The sequence below is a fragment of the Actinia tenebrosa genome, unplaced genomic scaffold (assembly GCF_029948245.1).
Source record: "Actinia tenebrosa isolate PJP-AT-01 unplaced genomic scaffold, QUT_ActTen_1.0 PGA_scaffold13__45_contigs__length_12533684, whole genome shotgun sequence".
NCBI lineage: Eukaryota > Metazoa > Cnidaria > Anthozoa > Actiniaria > Actiniidae > Actinia > Actinia tenebrosa.
The window spans coordinates 4851685-4869043 of NW_028292573.1; the positions used below are offsets into that span (position 1 = coordinate 4851685).

The 17359-nt window shown below is 46.4% G+C and overlaps 1 protein-coding gene across 2 annotated transcripts in view; it reads right to left on the reverse strand.

Annotated features, from left to right (window-relative positions):
- Nucleotides 1–17359, reverse strand: part of LOC116293286 (extracellular sulfatase Sulf-2) — a 44939-nt gene that overhangs the window by 7380 nt on the left and 20200 nt on the right. For both annotated transcript variants that reach the window (XM_089029033.1, XM_089029032.1), the window contains exon 3: nucleotides 657–978. In XM_089029033.1, the coding sequence (XP_088885159.1) occupies nucleotides 657–978 (322 nt within the window). The remainder of the gene's footprint in view (nucleotides 1–656; nucleotides 979–17359) is intronic.

The following is a 17359-nucleotide window of genomic DNA, read 5'->3' on the forward strand; positions in this document are numbered from 1 at the left end:
GAAAGAATGTCAAATATCAAATCACAGCATACTACGGAATGGTAAGTTTAGAATATTATAATGAATTGTCTTTGAATTAATGATAAATCAAAGTGTCGTTCACTTGAAAATATGATTCTCAAAGATTATCAGTAAGTTTAAATACTTGACTAGTATTATCAAGCCGTTTTTTACTAGCTTGCGTGTTCGAACGAATCTGTATTTGAGAGAAAATTCCTGCTGCACGCAGGCTAGCCGTTTACTGGAAAAGAAAGAAATATTACTCAAGGGAATGTCCCGTGGCCCGACATGGGAAAGCATTAAGATCAGAATACATTAATTATATTGTCAAAGTGTGGGACTCGCAAAAATTGGCTTTCAAAACTTAAAAGGCACTCTATATGTTTACTGACTTTTTAAAACATTGTCGAAAACTTATGGAGTCGACTCAACTTATTAGGTTCAAATATTTGAATAAAACCACCTTTAATGCATGCGTGTGGAAAAAGACTGACAATTTTATTCTAATGGATGACAACCAAAATTTAGCTATTTTTGGACTGACCTCACTCTTGTCACTCATTGGTCATTTCGTGCCATTGAGAAAGGCTTTAGTTTATGGACAATATTTAAGCAGAGATACCCAGTTCAGCATAGCTGGTTTAAATGGGGCTTACCTCGGAGATGTGATATTCTCAAACGTATCTTTATATTGCGGTGCACCATCTTCTGGTCCATGAGGCGCTGAATGACTGATCACCATCAAGATTGGCCTCTCTGGATTTCGTGCCTTGGCGTGACGAAAGAACGCCAGACTGTGATTGGTTATAACATCTGTAAAGTAATCCCTCTTGTATACATTACTATGTCTCCTGAAGAATGTGTTGTGCCTCAAGGTGTAGTTATAGAACCTGGAGTTACGGACCAGACCGACCCAGCGATGCCAACCTGCTGGAATGTAACTTCCATCATACTCGTTCAAGTATTTACCAAAATGACCTGAAAATATAAGCATAGTTAGTTAGTGAGCTTCGTACAACACGAAGTACGAAGCGGGATGGGACTCTATTTTTCAAGGCTATGCATAAAAACTCAGTGATAGCCAAATTGAAGCTGTTTGCAAATTTGCGAATGTTTTTAAGGGGGCATTACTAAGGGATCAGAAAAATACTTCATGCATCAAGTCCTACTTTACTTCAGAAATAAATTTTGCGCGGAGGAAGGAATAGATAAATTGTTTTATTATAATATGATTGGTTACCACACTTTCTGTACACAAGCAGCAGTAAGGGGGACTCGCGGTCACCATTCGGAATCGCCCGGGAATTACCCGTGTTTATGCACTAGCGTCCCCCGCGGGAATTACCCGTGTCCCGTTATATGTTGCGCGCTGAGCCCCTTACTGCTGCTGTGTTGGGGATTAAAGGTAGCCGAAACGATGGGCAAGGTCGCAAACGGAGGATAAAATATTCCTTAGATATAGATGGACACCATCAAAAGCATTAGTAACAAGACTGTGCGCCGACTGCGAACTCAGGTGCTGGACCGCTTAGACGCCGACTTTGCCTTCACGACATTTATGGAGGGAGATACAGACGAGACGATGGACGAGGAAAGAGCAGAAAGAATAATTGGCTTGATGCCCGAAGGTAATTACCGCCTGGAGTTGACGTTTATAAAGTATTTAGACGGCGAGTGGATAATAGAAAAGGGCAGGAATCCAATACGGGCGTCTGGCAAGAAGGACCTGTTCGTTTTAAACAAGGACACGCGTCCTGGGGCGCTGGTGGGCATCGACATGTTGTTCTACGAAGTTGCTTACCCGGTCACCGTGGTTATTTACGGTGCGTATGAAATTAAGAACCCGGACGTTAAGAAGCTCAAACCAATGCGGCATCCGGGTAACTGCGCGGGTAAGTTAGTTAGAGAGTTCTTCGAGGATTCCTCTAGGGGAGGTAAGCTTACGTTGAAGAGAAGAGAAGCCATCAGGAAATGGGAGCATGCTACTCGTAGGGCAGGAGCCACCATTGAAAACATCAAGAAGTTAGAGGTTGCTCTAGAAAGGCGCATACACGTGAAAGACATCACCGACGGCTTCATCTACTCCGGGACGCACAAGTATGGGGGCCGGGGTGCGCCTATCGTAATTTACCAGCATAACGCACATGCGTGGAGGGAGTTAAGGTTCCCAAAGAAGAAGGAAACGCGCGTTTACAAGGAGTCGCCGCTTGCAGAACTAATGCACGAGAATTCTATTTGGTTAATGGATGCGGAGGGAAGTCAATTTATGACCCAAGATGGTACTTTGTATCGTCCTGAAGTGGAACAGCTGCGCATTCAAAGCGCCTGTGAGACTTTAGGAGAAGACTTCTCCGACGAAGTGCTTAGCAGTCGCAGTTTGGACTTCTTAGCCGCAAAGAAAAGAAACGGGTGGAAATCCACACCGGAGGAGTTCAAAGATATAGCTAAAGCTTGTGTAGAACACGGTCACGGTGGTCTGTGGAACATGGAGTACGATGAAGACGAATACGTGTCGCTGGATATGAAACATTGTTACCCCGCAAGCTTCAAAGGCCTAGGAGATTGTAAGGAATATTACGACCGTTACGGACATCCAGATTCACAGTTCTTTCGTGTTGCGTTGGATGGTCACTACGACGCCCCAGCAACGGGGTTTGTACGGTTGACCACCTGGAAATTAGCAGCGGGCCTGCACCCCATAATCTATGCGTGGTACGGAAAGCACCTGCAGGAGAAAGAATGGATACCCATACCCCTATTGAAGTTCTTTGAAGAGCGCAAACTTTTAAAATACACAGCGCATGAGGCCATACTTTGTCACAGCACCTTCACGCAATGGTTACCGGAGCATAACCCCACAGCGCGCGTGGTCATAGGAAAGTTCACGCAGGGCGCTAAGGAAGGAGAGAAACATATGCAGCGGCGCCTAATAACGGACGCCGGCGAGTTAAGCTTCCTCATAAAACGTGCGCATGACAAAGGAACGATGGTGTCCGTAGAGAAATGGGACTACATTGTCGACGATAAGCTGCACGAATGGAATGCGCTGTGTTACTACCAGGACCATCGATCGCAGTATTACCATCTGCGTGCCAGCATGTTAGCCTACGCGCACATTAACCTTCTCGCAATGCTCCTGCGGTTTGACAAAGAAGACATTCCACGCGTAGCCACGGATTCCTTGTACGTGAAACCGCACGTCTTAGAGAAGATGAAGGAATTCTACACTGCCGATGAACTCGCAGAAAGTGGCCAATGGCGCGTCAAAGATGAAGAAATAAAAGCCTGGAGAGCGCGCGTGGAATATCATGGAGAACACACCCGGGGCACCATAACGCCCACTGTGGAGCCGCTGCCTTCCGTTGCCGATCCTATTTCCTACCAACGCTTCTCCTATCTGTACGGTACGGGAGGCAGCGGTAAGACGACGCGCGTGTTAGAACTCTTTCCTAAGATAAAGGTGCTAACGCCAACGCACCGTTTGGAAAGAGAACTCTGCGAAATGGGCCACGACGCTCAAACGTACCACAGCTTCTTTCGTTGGAATGGCCAAAAGTGGGTGCCGGAAGCTATCCACGACGTACCACCAGTGATACTTTGGGATGAGATTTGCACCGTGCCTTTGGAAATCCTGCAGGAGTTCGTAGAATTCCTCCGTGGAAAGTGTCAAGTAATATTCGCCGGAGATCCATGCCAGCCTCCTCCAATAGCCGGAGAGATGCCCCACGAATGACTGAAAGAATTCGTAGACCATGCGGAAGAAATTAACGCCGACTACCGCAGCAAGGATCAAGTAAGATACCTGAAAGCGGAATTAAGGGGCCTTAGTGACGCCGACCAATGCAAGACGCTGCGCAAACGCATACGAGCGAAGTCCTACGAGGACTTCCTTTACACATGGCATCCAAAGGATCTGGTGCTGAGCAGCAAACGCGCAGCACAGTCGCGCATACAAAAAGATTTGCTAAATATACACCGAGAGCGCTTCCCTACGCATCCCGTACCTGTTTGCTACAAACCCCACGACACCCGCATGCAGCGCCGCGACGTCTGGGTACCTGGTACCGACATCCAACTGCAGAACGCAGTAACGCATGACAAAGCCTGGGTACCCATAGAAAAGGTGGAAAAAATAACCTCCCATCCAGACTGGCGCTTGGGCTATTGCATGACAGTCCACAGCGCGCAAGGGCTTACCATAAAAGATACCTTATGGATCATAGACCAGCGGCTGTGTTGGAGCAACCTTATCTACACCGCCGTAAGCCGCGTGGAGTACGCCAAACAGTTAAAAAGAGCCTGGGGGCCGCAACTGCGTTACGATAAAACGCCAGAGGGCGTAGCCAAAGAGAATATCGCCAAGAAACTCCTTCGCTACAAGCGGCACGACGAAGAAAAAAATATGACGTTCGACCTATGCGTGGACGACGTCTATAAGAAAGGGGCAAGGTGTGCCAAATGTAACATACCTCTACTATGGAGGTTTGACCCAAATGACGATCAGCAGTTCTCCGTGGATCGTATAAATAACAAACGCGGGCATTGCAGAGGCAACGTAAGACTGACATGCCTAGAGTGCAATCGGGCGCGTGGAGCAGCACTACTCTGAGTCTTTGGGGACTATGAGCAGCTCTTCCTTGACAAATCCACGACTTGGGCCATCTAGGTAATACAACACGGGTTGCCCTTCCTTGGTGACGGACTTCGAAATCTCATACGTTTCCAGGGACCAGTTAGGATCCGTGGCTCTCTTACTGCCACCTTCGAGTTCCCCCGGCTGATAGAGGTATCTGACCACTATGTCGCGGGGTAGCTTTTTTTCCTTCAGTCCGACCGCCCTCGAACTTCTGACGTAGGACTTATGTTCCACGTGTTTCTTTTTTATGGCATCCTTGGGTTTTATTCCCGTAGCCCTGGCCGCCTCGTTGTTCAAAGCCGCGACGACCTGGGGGAGCCTCTGAGTCCATTCCCTGTTGCGTTTGGATGGATCTTCCAGCTCTTTCCGATACTGGTACCCAAAGAGACGCTCGGCCAGGGTCTTATTGAATCTTTCAACGATGCTCTGACCCCTGTGGTACTCTGCCTCGGCTCTTCTAATCTTAGTGTCGTGGTCTTTCAGGGTCTTAGTAACCACGCCCATGAACTCTGTCCCCGCATCCACTTGCAGCAGCTTAGGCCATTTCAAGACGCGCTTATAAATCCTACCTAGGGCTTCTGCGACTTCCCCAGAATCCTTGCTGGTTATGGGTTCGGCGTCCTTATATCTGCTTGCGATATCGACTACTGTCAAAGCGTACCTATAGGTCTTTTTTCTCACCTTGTCGTGCGGTAAGAAAAGCAAATCCGCCTGATGAACTTCATCGGGGGTATTTACGGTAAAGCTGGGCCTGGGAATGTACTTGGGCACGGGAAGATAAACCTGCCAGATGGTTTGTTTTCTTAGCCAGTTCTTAGCCGTTTCTTCCGATACCCTGGCCGCGGCTGCAAGTTTCTTAATAGCCGACGCTCCTCTCCAATAGCCTTCAGGTCCATAGTAAATCCTCTTGAGTTTGTTCTCTACGCGGCCCATTATATGAATTCCAAAACGAGATTGATCTTACGTCCGTTAAAATCCACCGTCTTTCCGTCCACTTTAATGGTGATGTTTATGCTTTCTACCAAATTAGACAAGTCATAGCTCAAAGAAATGGGGGTGTATTCTACCAGGTCAAATGGATTACCCTTAGGTGGAAACTTGGACATAAGAGAAGACTTTTCTCCATTGTTGTAACTATGGACCAAGTCGCAATAGACTTCGTAAGAGGATGCGACTTTCCATTTCACAGGTATGGCCGCGTCGGTAATTGTCTTGCCTGAGGCACATAATAAAGATCCCAATGGGTCAGACTTTCCAAAAGTTACTGAATAGTTTGGCATATTGTGTTTGAGGGTCATTTCGTGTGGTAATCCTGTGGTGAGAGTATAACCGTGTTTTGCTAATTCCTTGGCCAGTGTGATTGGCGTGTAATGTCCATCGGGCAGCAATACGGCTTGATAGTTAGATCCTCCTGTATGCTCAGTGACTATGCCCCTAATCAGGTTATACCAAGAATTGTACAAAGAGCAACTTATGAGCCGAACCTTATGGGCTTTAATGGGGGGATTTAAATAAGTGGTAAAGTCATTCTTGTCGCTTTCCAAAAAGACGATCATATATTTCAGGAAACACAGTTTCCTTCTAGAAGCAAGCTACGCTTGCTGACTTAGACTAAGTACGCCAAAGCTACGCCTCCCGCCAGCCCTGCGACTCCTACAAAGACCAATTCGCTATCTTTTTGTTTCTTAGAAGGCTGATAGTAATTCTTAAACTGAGGCTTTCTCAATCCCATCGATGCTGCGGGGTGTGCTTGCGCATAAAGTTTGAAGGCGTAGTCTGTGTTTTCGAAGTTCTTATCCGCCTGCATCTTGTCTTGGTAGTTCTTGTCCAACCAATCCCTGTAAGCTTGTCTTTTTTCATTCCAAGCCGCCACGTCCCGCTGATATTTCTCCAGCGCTAAGTCGTGTCTCTTCCTCTCAGCGGCCAAATCTCCGCTGCGATCACCTCTAACTAATCTATCCAAATATTGACCGCCATAATTAGCTCCAGTGAATGCTAAAGCTGCAATAACTCCACCTGCGACCACGCTAGCCATTATATATTAGAAAATCACAGGGATTTTCACGAGTTACGTCGTAGGTAGGTACTTTTCCTTTCGTAGGTAATCCTTTACCATGATAGCCCCACCCACAGGCAGCGGTCATTTTAGCAAAATTAGCGAAGCTCTTGCTTGGGTCTTCAGTAAAGTCTTCTTTGAGCACTTTCTTACCTACCCAACCAATACCCGCAACGATGGAAGTAATAATAGCTGCTTCTTCAACAGTTTTCAACAACGCGGTCGACATTATATTACAAAGCGAGAAGGTTATTACTCCATTTCAGGGATCTTACTTTTTCTAACAGCCGGCTCCACAGGTGCGTGCACGGGCGCGTGATATGTTGGTGGTTCTACCTTTTTCGTTGCCCGCCATTGTAAGTAAAGGCTGCCTGCAGCTATGATGACTCCTAACGCGCCGATGACGTACCCAGGATTAATAAAGGATTCCTCTTCTCTTTCCTCCACCTTTTCTTCTTTTTTGGCTTTGTTCTTCCTATTCATCTCCGCGAGCTTCTTTCGCGCGGCAACTCTGCCTGGGGATTTAGCCTTGGTGATTCGTTGCTCCTCTTGGGGCTGCTCTACCTTCGACTCTGGTTCCATTTATATCTAAGGACTTGAAGGACTTGATAAGTAACTAAGTACTTAAGGACGAACTTGACTAAGTACTTGAGGACGACTTGACTAAGTACTTAAGGACGACTTGACTAAGTACTTGAGGCGACCTGGGTAATTCCTGAGGACGACTTGACTAAGTGATCAGGTACCTCAGCAAGTGCCGCCTGGAAGACCTTTTCGACTTCTCTGTCCTTCTTGAAGTCCTTCCAAGACACCAGTACCTCCTTCAAGTCGACATGCTGAGCTACGTGAAGTGCCGCAGAGGCGACTGCCATTAACTTACCGCACTTCAAAGACAACCACCCGCAGGTTATCTTAAGTTCTTGGGCGATAACATAGTCCTCGCTTATGTCCTTCCGTAGTTGCTCCACGTCGTCTATGGGCAGCGCAAGTCCAAGCAATTTAGTTGCAAGCCGGATAGCGGAGTCTGCTACGGCGTCCGTGGTTTTGCTTGCAAGGGCAGCCTCATACCTCTTATGGAACTTCTTGACTTCTTCTTCTGACAACTTATTAACCTGCTCATGGGTAAGTTCCTTGCCTATCATTTCTTTACACTTCCCAGATGACACAAGGATGTTGAGTTGTTCCTTGAGGTTACTTTCATCTAACTGTGTGGGGACTTCATCTAAGAGCTGCTCAATATCCATATATGTTAGGAGTTAAAGATCGCAGATCTTTATGGAATACGGAAACCTCAAAGAGAAGATCATCTTGGAATGTTGGTGCGTCTTTAGATGCCGCATGTATTCATGTAACTGTTCCTTGGATATCTCACCGCCGTAGTCGCTTAAGATGGTTTCCAGGTCAGACTTGCTCGGCGTATAAAATACGACAAGTGAACCTACGTTTTCCCTAAAAGGCTTAGAGACGCTGGTAAGCTGCTGCGAGAGCAACCAAACGCTAATATTGTCGTGTCTGCCGCTGAAAGCGAGCTTAACGAGCTCGGAGGTGCGTCTTTTTACGTCGTCCCCGCAGGCGATGTCATCCAGTATGAGCATGGTTTGCGTATCTTTAGGGAATTGTTTGTGCCAGAACTTCAAATGGCTGGATAACTCGTTAGGGTCTAAGATATCTACGAAGAAGTCGTCGTCTTTCACTCCTATGCCCGTCCAGGTGCGGTTATTCACGTAGGTGGGGCAGAGCAGCACTATGTAGTCGAAGCGGTATCTAAAGGGTCCTAATAGCTGCTCCACGACGAATTGGGTCTTTCCGCAGCCGGTGGGTCCTACTATCAGAGCGTTACAAGGCATGTGATTTGGGTTCATTTATATCCCTTCTTTCGAAGGGAACTTGTTCCCTGATATATATGGAGCCAGTGGAAGCAGTGCAAAGAATTGTCGCCGACGCAAAGGATAAAAGAGATACCATAGAAATGCAAAGGGAGGAGATAGACCGGTTAAAAGAGCGCGTGCAGGAGTTGTACGATGAAATGTGCGGTCTGAAGCGTGCAGAACGGTTTGGCGCGCTGATAACGATGGCAACGTGGGCTAAGGAGTCCGTTAAGGACTTCATGCGATATCCCCCGTAGAATGTTAACAATAAGGTTAAATCTTTGTTAAGGATGCCTGGAAACTATTTAAAAAGTGTCTTAGAATGTTAACAATAAGGTTAAATCTTTGTTAAGGATGCCTGGAAACTATTTAAAAAGTGTCTTAGAATGTTAACAATAAGGTTAAATCTTTGTTAAGTCGCCCATAAGCTATTCCAAAAAATGCCTCAGAATGTTGACAATAAGGTTAAATCTTTGTTAAGTATATGTGGAAACTATTTAAAAAGTGTCTCAGAATGTTGACAATAAGGTTAAATCTTTGTTAAGGATGTTAAATGGAGGCTAAGATACTGTTAAGTATATATGGACTGTTTGATGTGTAAAAAGGTGTTCAGCACCAAACAAAGACTGCAATACCATGTTCGGCATGGAGTTTGCACGAAGAAGCCAATTAGTAAGGTTTGTAAGGATTGCGGTAAGGAATTCAGCACCGTTCAAAAGATGCAACAACATCAGGATAAACGCATTCGTGGGCTTTGTAAGGACTGTAATAAGGAATTCCTCAACCCCTTTGAAATGCAGCAGCATCTGAAAAGGGGCGTCTGTAATCGAACCAGACAGTGTAGTTTCTGTAATAAGATACTTAGTAGTCGTCAACGTTTACAGACGCACCGGAGAACGCATGAAGTGAATTATCGATTTCTCTCCCGCGCTTACGACTTGGAAGGCGTGGATTGCTACCAATGTGCGGATTTGATGTGTCGCTGCCCGCATAAAGAGGATTACTTAAGGAATCGCATAGATTACCATAAGAAGATAGTCCGTACTTTCCCCTCTTTTTGAACGCGCCGAAGGCGTTCCGTGGACTAAAAGGGAGTATTGGAGGCAGGAGTGCGATCGTTGTGGTTGCGTCAGAGAAGAGGAACATATCTTCAACTGTCTTAACAAAGATTTAACCTAAACGTCAACATTCTGAGACACTCTTTGAAATAGTTTCCAGGCATCCTTAACAAAGATTTAACCTTATTGTCAACATTCTGAGACACTCTTTGAAATAGTTTCCAGGCATCCTTAACAAAGATTTAACCTTATTGTCAACATTCTGAGACACTCTTTGAAATATATGATACGCAATAGCATTTCTTGGGGCCTTTAATAGTAAAGCAGGGTTTGTGCAAAGAGTCTCAAATCCTGATCTTATTTTTCTTGTTGTTTGTTAGGGATCAACATTTAACAAAACAACAATAAAAATAAGGACCCCTTTTAAAGGTATATGCTAGCCTACGCAGCCGCATTTCTTGGAGGATTCCTAATCGCCCTTTCAATATATGGACTGTATTACGTGCGAACTACCAAGCGACTGCATAATCCCTGAAACCCCCGCAATTCGTGAGGAGAAAAAATACACCTGCCTTCATTGTGGCAAGGTATTCCCCGAAGGATCCTTTGTGGGGCATTGGTGCTCCGCGGATCCTAAAGCGCAGCGGACTTTAGCAGACGCGCTAGTAAGCTGAGGAACGAAGCTTAGCTATGCAGAGGACTCTCAGGCTCATACTTGACTACGTCAAATACCCACCTGCCATCCCTCTTACCATGACTCATAACATGGGTAACGTCCTGCCCTTCAATAGCGTACCTTATCCTATCGGGCGCCCAAAGGGTGTATGTTCTTTTTTTATTCTTTAAGACCAAGCGCAGGCGGTCGATGTCTTCAAAGACCACGTAATTCTTTATCTCGTAGATTTCCCCTACGGTCAAATCGCGCCAGTGCGTTTGTATGAACTTTAACTCGTTAAATTTGTCCTTGTCCATATATTCTATGGAATATTCTCAAATGCGTTGCCAGAGTCTGCGCGCTTTTAAAGCGCTTGCAGCACCACCTACATGGCAGGCGAATTCCTTGTGCATACTCCGTGATCTCCCTGCAAATGACATCGTAGCCGCTGCTAATCATTACCTTATAACCGTTTTCTTCATACCTCTGTAAGAGGCGGCGTTGATCCTCGGATAATACCCCGTTGCCTTTTGGAGTCTTCAGCTCGATGCAGAAGCCACGGTAATGGGTGTGCGCATTCAGGATGAGCAGGTCGGGTTGCCCTCGCTGATATCCTTTCTGCCAGCACTTTATGCGTTTACCGTCGCCGTCCTGCAGTTCGCCTAGACCAGGGGTCACAAGCATTTGGGGGTAAAACCTGCGGATGTAGTCCACTACCTTTTTATGCAGGTCGAATTCATTTTCGATCTTAAATACCAACTTGTTTGGACCGTCGAAGCGCTTGTCTATTGCATATTTACCCGTCTTACGCAGCGCGGGTAGGACTTCCTCAAAGACCCAATCACGAAACTCCACAGCTTTGGGTAGTTTGGAGCTAAATATCAGTTCGTACAAACCAGGTTCGGATATAAACACGGAATGTGGTTGCGTAGTAGGGGAGCGGTGATTTGAAGCCCCTTGTAGATCAACCCATCTTTTCTGGTATTTCTCAGATACGTGTGCTCTAATTGCATCTCTAGGGCGCTCATAGCCCAACGCCAAAGCCACCTCCTTTGCTTTGAAGTACAGTTTGTCGCCTTGCACTATGCATTGCAGTTTGGTTTCGTTGTTTTGAAATACGCGAAGCATATTATACGTAAGGAATATTTTAATTTTTCGTTCACTTCGTTCACGAAACTAGTAGGCGACGCTCTTTAGCTGATTCATTTCTACGCTCAGCTGCGCGTCTGAGACTACGAAAATGTACGCGTTTATCTTAGTAGTGTCGCTGGCATGTTTGGTGCGCTTGATCTCCAACGTAATGCCGTCCTGGGTATTTACCAGGCGTAAACCCTGACCATGTAGGTCTTCGTCGTTCGTTGTGCGCATGTCGATCCACAGCGCATACTTATCCTTAAAGAATTCCTTTGGGCCAATTTGGTCGCCAAACTTACGCGCGACTTCCCGGTACATGTCCTCGGGCTTTATCCCTTGTGAGTAAACCTTATTAGGCACTCCGTTAATGCTAACGCCTACGTTAGTGATGTTAGGATAAAAGAACGCCTCAGAGTCACGCAATCCTGCCGTGTATGTCTTTGCGAACAGCAACATTATCCCTGTGAGGCTGCGCCTGGGAAGGTTAATGCTTTGGTTGATGACCTCTTCGACGTTGTTTGTAAAACTGAACGTCTTGTACATCACGACGTGATCGTAAAGGAAAGCCTTCCCGGCGCTGTATTCCATACCGGCGCTACGTGCTAAATCTTCGCTGTATACCGTTTCGTACTGCAGCTCTAAGTTAGTAACGGAGTATGGGTGGACGGCTGAGGAACTTACGTCCTTTCCCTGCAGGATGTTTGTAGTGTCTGCTAGGGTTACTTCGAACTGCAGTTCGCTTAGCTGCCTTGGGTAGTATGCACCGTGGTTCGTGATAACTTCGAAATCTAATGGAACGACATATTTAGTACCATAAGCCGTCTTTATTTCGTCTTCTCCTGAGGCGCCAGAGGTTGCGCTTCTTACCTTGCGTATGACATCACTGGCGATTCCCTGCTCTATCCTTTGCGCGCGGTCAAATGCAGTCAACCATAAGTCTTTGTACGTGGTATACAAATCATACCTATTTAAGTCCAGCAAGGATTCCCCGGCGAACTTTACGCGTATTTTGGAAACGAGGTTTCTACCCACGTTATTGACGACGTAACGCACGTCCGCAGTGTTTGGTTGTATTGCTAGGTCAAACCTTAGCGCCAGGGTGCCAGGAACCAACACTAGGTTATCTGTTAGGCGGGGCACGCCTACGTACAGCGTTTCTCCAGGTTTAGCGCTACTGGGCGTGAATGTGACCCGGTGAAAGGTGCGTTCTGCTTTCAGTCCGCCAACCTGCTTAGGTAATGCGTTGGGATTTAACTTTGAGCTTATCATATATAATGGAAGTAGAAGGAACGGATTTCGATCCCCTTACCGAAGAAGGTCAAGTTGACATTAACGACGACGAATTCGACGCATGGACTAAAGGCGCGGAAACCGACCCCCTAGTTTACGACGCAGCCTTAGAAAACAAGTATGGTAGCAGATGGGAACGCGCCAAAGCCACCTTAAGAGACATGTGGTCATCTAAAAAGCCTAATGAACCCATTCCTGAGTACTTGGAACTTCAAAACGTGGACCAGCCGGAGGAGGCAACCGCGCGGGAAACCGTAGAGTGGGCAAAGCAAGAGCTGGCGCAGCGCTATTCCCACCTCGATGCCGACGGCATAAGACTCACAGAACGCGGAAACAAAGTCCTCGTAAGCGTCAGAGACCTAAGGTATCCCGACAAAGACCGCTGGACGAAACCACAGCTCCTTTTCGACGAAAATGGCTCGGTCAAGGTCAACGTGGCAAGATTAAGGGGCTTCCAAGTGGCTACCCGGAGCGCTTTAGAGCGGCTGGAGACCTTAAATGAAAGGGTCGCACTAGAAAAACGCGCTGAGGAGCTGCAAAAAACGTTAAAAGAAAGGGAGGAAGAATACGCAAAGCAAACTCAGCTAATTGTCGATGCTGAAAAAAAGTTCGGTAACGAAAGAATGATGGAAATGAGAAACCAGTTGGATAAAGCCCTGCGGGAAAGGGATAAAGCGCAAAGGGACCTGGAGGAGGCTAAAGGCTCAGGCGCCTCCGTTGAGGCGCTGCGAGAAACGTTGGAAGAAAGGGAGGAAGAATACATGAAGCAAAACCAACGGCTTGCCGACGCACATAGGAGGGAGGTCGAATTTAAAAATCAAGAAATAGCTGAGTTGGTAGACCAAAGAACCCGAATTCGACGTGAAAGAAATCAGGCTCAAAGGGCTCTTAACCTCGCCCTGCAAGAGTTAGACTTAATTAGAGACGATACCGAAAACCTACAAACCACCATAGCTGGCTCTTTGGTGGAAAGGCGGCGGTTAATGGCTGAAATCAATACTAAGGAGGAACAAATCCGGCAAAGAGATCAGGCCATCGAAGACCTGGAGGGGCAAATAGAGCGGCAGCAAGAAGTAATTACGGACCTGGTTCGGCCTGAAGAGGAAAGGGAGGCAGCTCAAAAGGAAGTAGAAACCCTAGAGGTGCGCCTTGCGGAATTACGGGCGGAAAAGGAAAAGCTGGAAAAGGAGCTGGGGCTTACCACCAAGGAAAAGGTAAAAAGAGCCCTTTTGAAGTATGGCGTTCCACTGGCATTTGCGGTTGCTATTTCGAGCGTAGTAGGAGTTATCCTTAATGCGCTTAAGGCTACGGGTGCGGGCGTAAAGAAATTAGGCAGTGGACTAACGGACTTGGGTAAAAAGATGGCAGCCGGTCTTCCCGGGCTGCTGGGTTCGGTTGTTTCCTTGGCACTTAGGGCCGGCGGCGAACTGTTGAAGTTCGTGGGGAATAACATTTGGATATTAGTCGTAGCTATTGGAGTGGTACTCCTGAAGAAGATGAAGGCTTAATCTTATCCTTGTGTATTACTGGGGGCTTGTCGTCGTCAGGCATCCGAGGCGTCCTCGACTGGGGATAAGTAAAGATAGTATTCGCGCCGCCTTGGTAATTTGGCACCAGGGGTAGGGCAGTCATAGTAGAAATGGGCTTATGGCACCAGGCAGCATTAGGGGAACTAGAACCAAGGCCATTTATTCGAAGGTAGGCAACGTCATTGGGAAGAACCTGAAGCTTCGCATACTGGCAATTAGCTATCATATGAAAAGTTATCGACGTTATGTCCTCTGAGCTTTGCGGTGGGGGCTCCGACGAGAAATGGACTGGGTTCCTATTGTTATCTTTTTTTCTGTAAGGCAGTAATGGATGGTTATTCTCATCAACGATCCTAAACCCAGCATTGCACGAATACCCCGTGTTAATGCTAATAGTACACACGATCAATCCCAGGCCCCCAACCTTCACCCACAGCCCGGTGTCATGCCAATGCTGTTCTAAGTATTCCTTTTCCTCTAGATAATGAAGGAACCAATCTTCCTTTACATGTGGATTCATATATTTAAAGACTAATCACCGTAAGAGTGCTAATGGTCTTGTGATTATAAATCGTATCTTTCTGATTTTCTATGCTATTTACCGTAACCTTTCCCGTATCGTCTACGCGCATTTGCAGCTTTACCTTTCCATGGCAATCGGCGACAATGTGAAAAGTCCAAACGGAATGATTTTCGGCACTGCTGGGGTTGGGCTCTACGGAGAAATGCGCAGGCTCCCTGTTGTTTGTCTTATTTCTCATAGGCTGCAGTACGCCATTCTCATCCAGGAACCTAAAGCCGACGTTGGCATGGCTGCTCGTGCCAATGCAAATACTACAAAGGATCAATTTCTTTCCTGAGTAATTCAAATTCACAGACATGCCCGTGACATCAACCCAAGATGCCTGGGTGTATTTTTTCTCACCTGTGTAAGTCGTATAGACACAATCTACTCCAGCTACGTAGGGGTTGTTCATCGCCATATATAATAACTCAGACCAACACCCGCGACTGCTAGGCCGGCTTTTAATAAGTTATGGTTATATTCCTCTTCTTTTTTAGGCGCTCGGTATACTTCTTTTGTTAGCTGCACTTTCTTAGGTGGTTGCGTATGGTGCACTTTTTTAGGCTGTTCAACAAAGTGCCTTCTAAGAGTGTCAGAGTTCACGTCATTCACCCCAAACTTCATATCCTTAGTAGCTCGTTGAAGTTTGTTGTTGTATCCTACTACAGAGCCAGTATTTATAGATAAATTACTGGGCATTAACCAACAACCAGGGGCTACGGCATAGTCCAACCTCGCCTTAGAATTTTGTATAGCTAGTTGGTAACGCTGTACGCCCTTGCTAATGTCGCCCTCCAAGATCGAACTTTCGAATAGAATCAAAGCTTCGGCTCGCGTTTCTTCTGCGGCGCCCGTATTTCCGATTATGCTGGATCGGGTGTTTACCTGAGCTCCCAAAATGGAATACACGTAAGCTTCTATGCTGCGGTTCAAACGGGCAAGGCCGGCTTTGGTTAACCCTTTACCTTCTGGGGGTATAAAGTTAAAGTATTGCTTTGTTTGCTCGTCGTTGGTAATTTTGATAATCAGTGGATTAGCCCCGGCATACTTACCGCCCTCGTCTTTGAACAAAGGCCCATCCCTGACTTCCTTAGTAGTTTTGGTATTTGGTTCGAAGAAGGTGCTGCTGTCGTAGGTTTCTTTGTGATACCCAGTGTCCCACTGCAACCGCAGCGTATGCACTTCCTTATCGCTTAGCTCGTGCCCACCAATCCCCCAATAAGCCCAAACGTGTCTCAGCCCATTGTTAGCGCCCGTAGTGCATCGGAAATCCTTCCCTACAACACCAAACTCCTTACAAAGTCTATCATAAGCCGGCACGCTGTATTTGTTATCTCTTGGATAAAACGTGGCATCTCCCGGCAGCGCAATAACACCCATCTCATGCAGTATTCTTCTAACCGTGAAGTGAAAGTGAAACATAAATATCGAATTCTTCATCAAGTTTGCGCTTACCCCACAGCCGCTAGTGGCACACCAAACCGCAAAGTTTAGTTGCTGCGGCCAATAACGCATGTTAGGACCACTTAACCATTCGTGAGATTCCTTGGCGGTGGTATGAATAATGGGAACTTCTTTGAAGATATCTCGCACCTTTAACGGAAAGGAATGCTTGTTAGAGATCCGCATGTTCAGCGTTAGGTCCAAGCTTGGGTGTTTATCAAATGAAACTGCGGGTATCGGATAAGTACTGGTACCCAGCAATAATTCCTTTGACCAACCGGGTTCAACATGCGTTGGCGCTGGCGTTGGCTTATGCTCGACATATGTTGGCGTTGGCGAATGCTTCCGTTGATCGTCTATTTGATTAACCAGCGTAGGCTTCAAATCCTCGTTGCTGTACATCCTGGAGCCGTTGAAGTAAATCCCATCAGGCCTCCTTTCGAACTTACTAGGGTCTGCATGCGGAAACATCTTCCTAAATGCTCTCCAATTCCAGTAATCTCGATTATCGTGATGTGGCTGCTCCTCAATATCATTCCCAAAAGCGTCGTACATTAGTATATATAATGGATGTTATACCATCAGCACCTCCACTTTATCCTGATTTACCTAGGGAGGAACCTAACGAATTAAACGCTGAAAACTTTCGTCTGAATAAAGCAAACTTAATTCTGGCTTACTTGGAAGGACAAGCAAAACACTACGAAAAAGTTAGGAAGAAATACGTCAGAGCACGGAGTACGCTACATAAGATTGCGATAACTTCAGGGTCCATATCTGTTGTGTTAACGGGCTCCGGCGTTGCTACTTCGCTTACCGGACCGGGAATAATTGTTGGAGTTCCTTTGGCCGGCGTTGGGGCAGCCTGTGGTATCATTTCGGCTGTTGCTACGGGTATTATGAAACAGTTGTCAAGCAAAATATCCAAGCATGACACGACAATAGCTCTGTCTAGGGCTAAAGTAAATACAATTACCGATCTTGTCTCAAAGGCTTTGCGTGACAGAAAGATAGACGACGTAGAATTCTCGCTTATTCTGGCCGAAGAAGACAAATACGAGAAATTAAAGTCGGACATAAGGAATAAAAAAACAGTCGTAAAAGATCTTTCCGAGGAATCTCGCA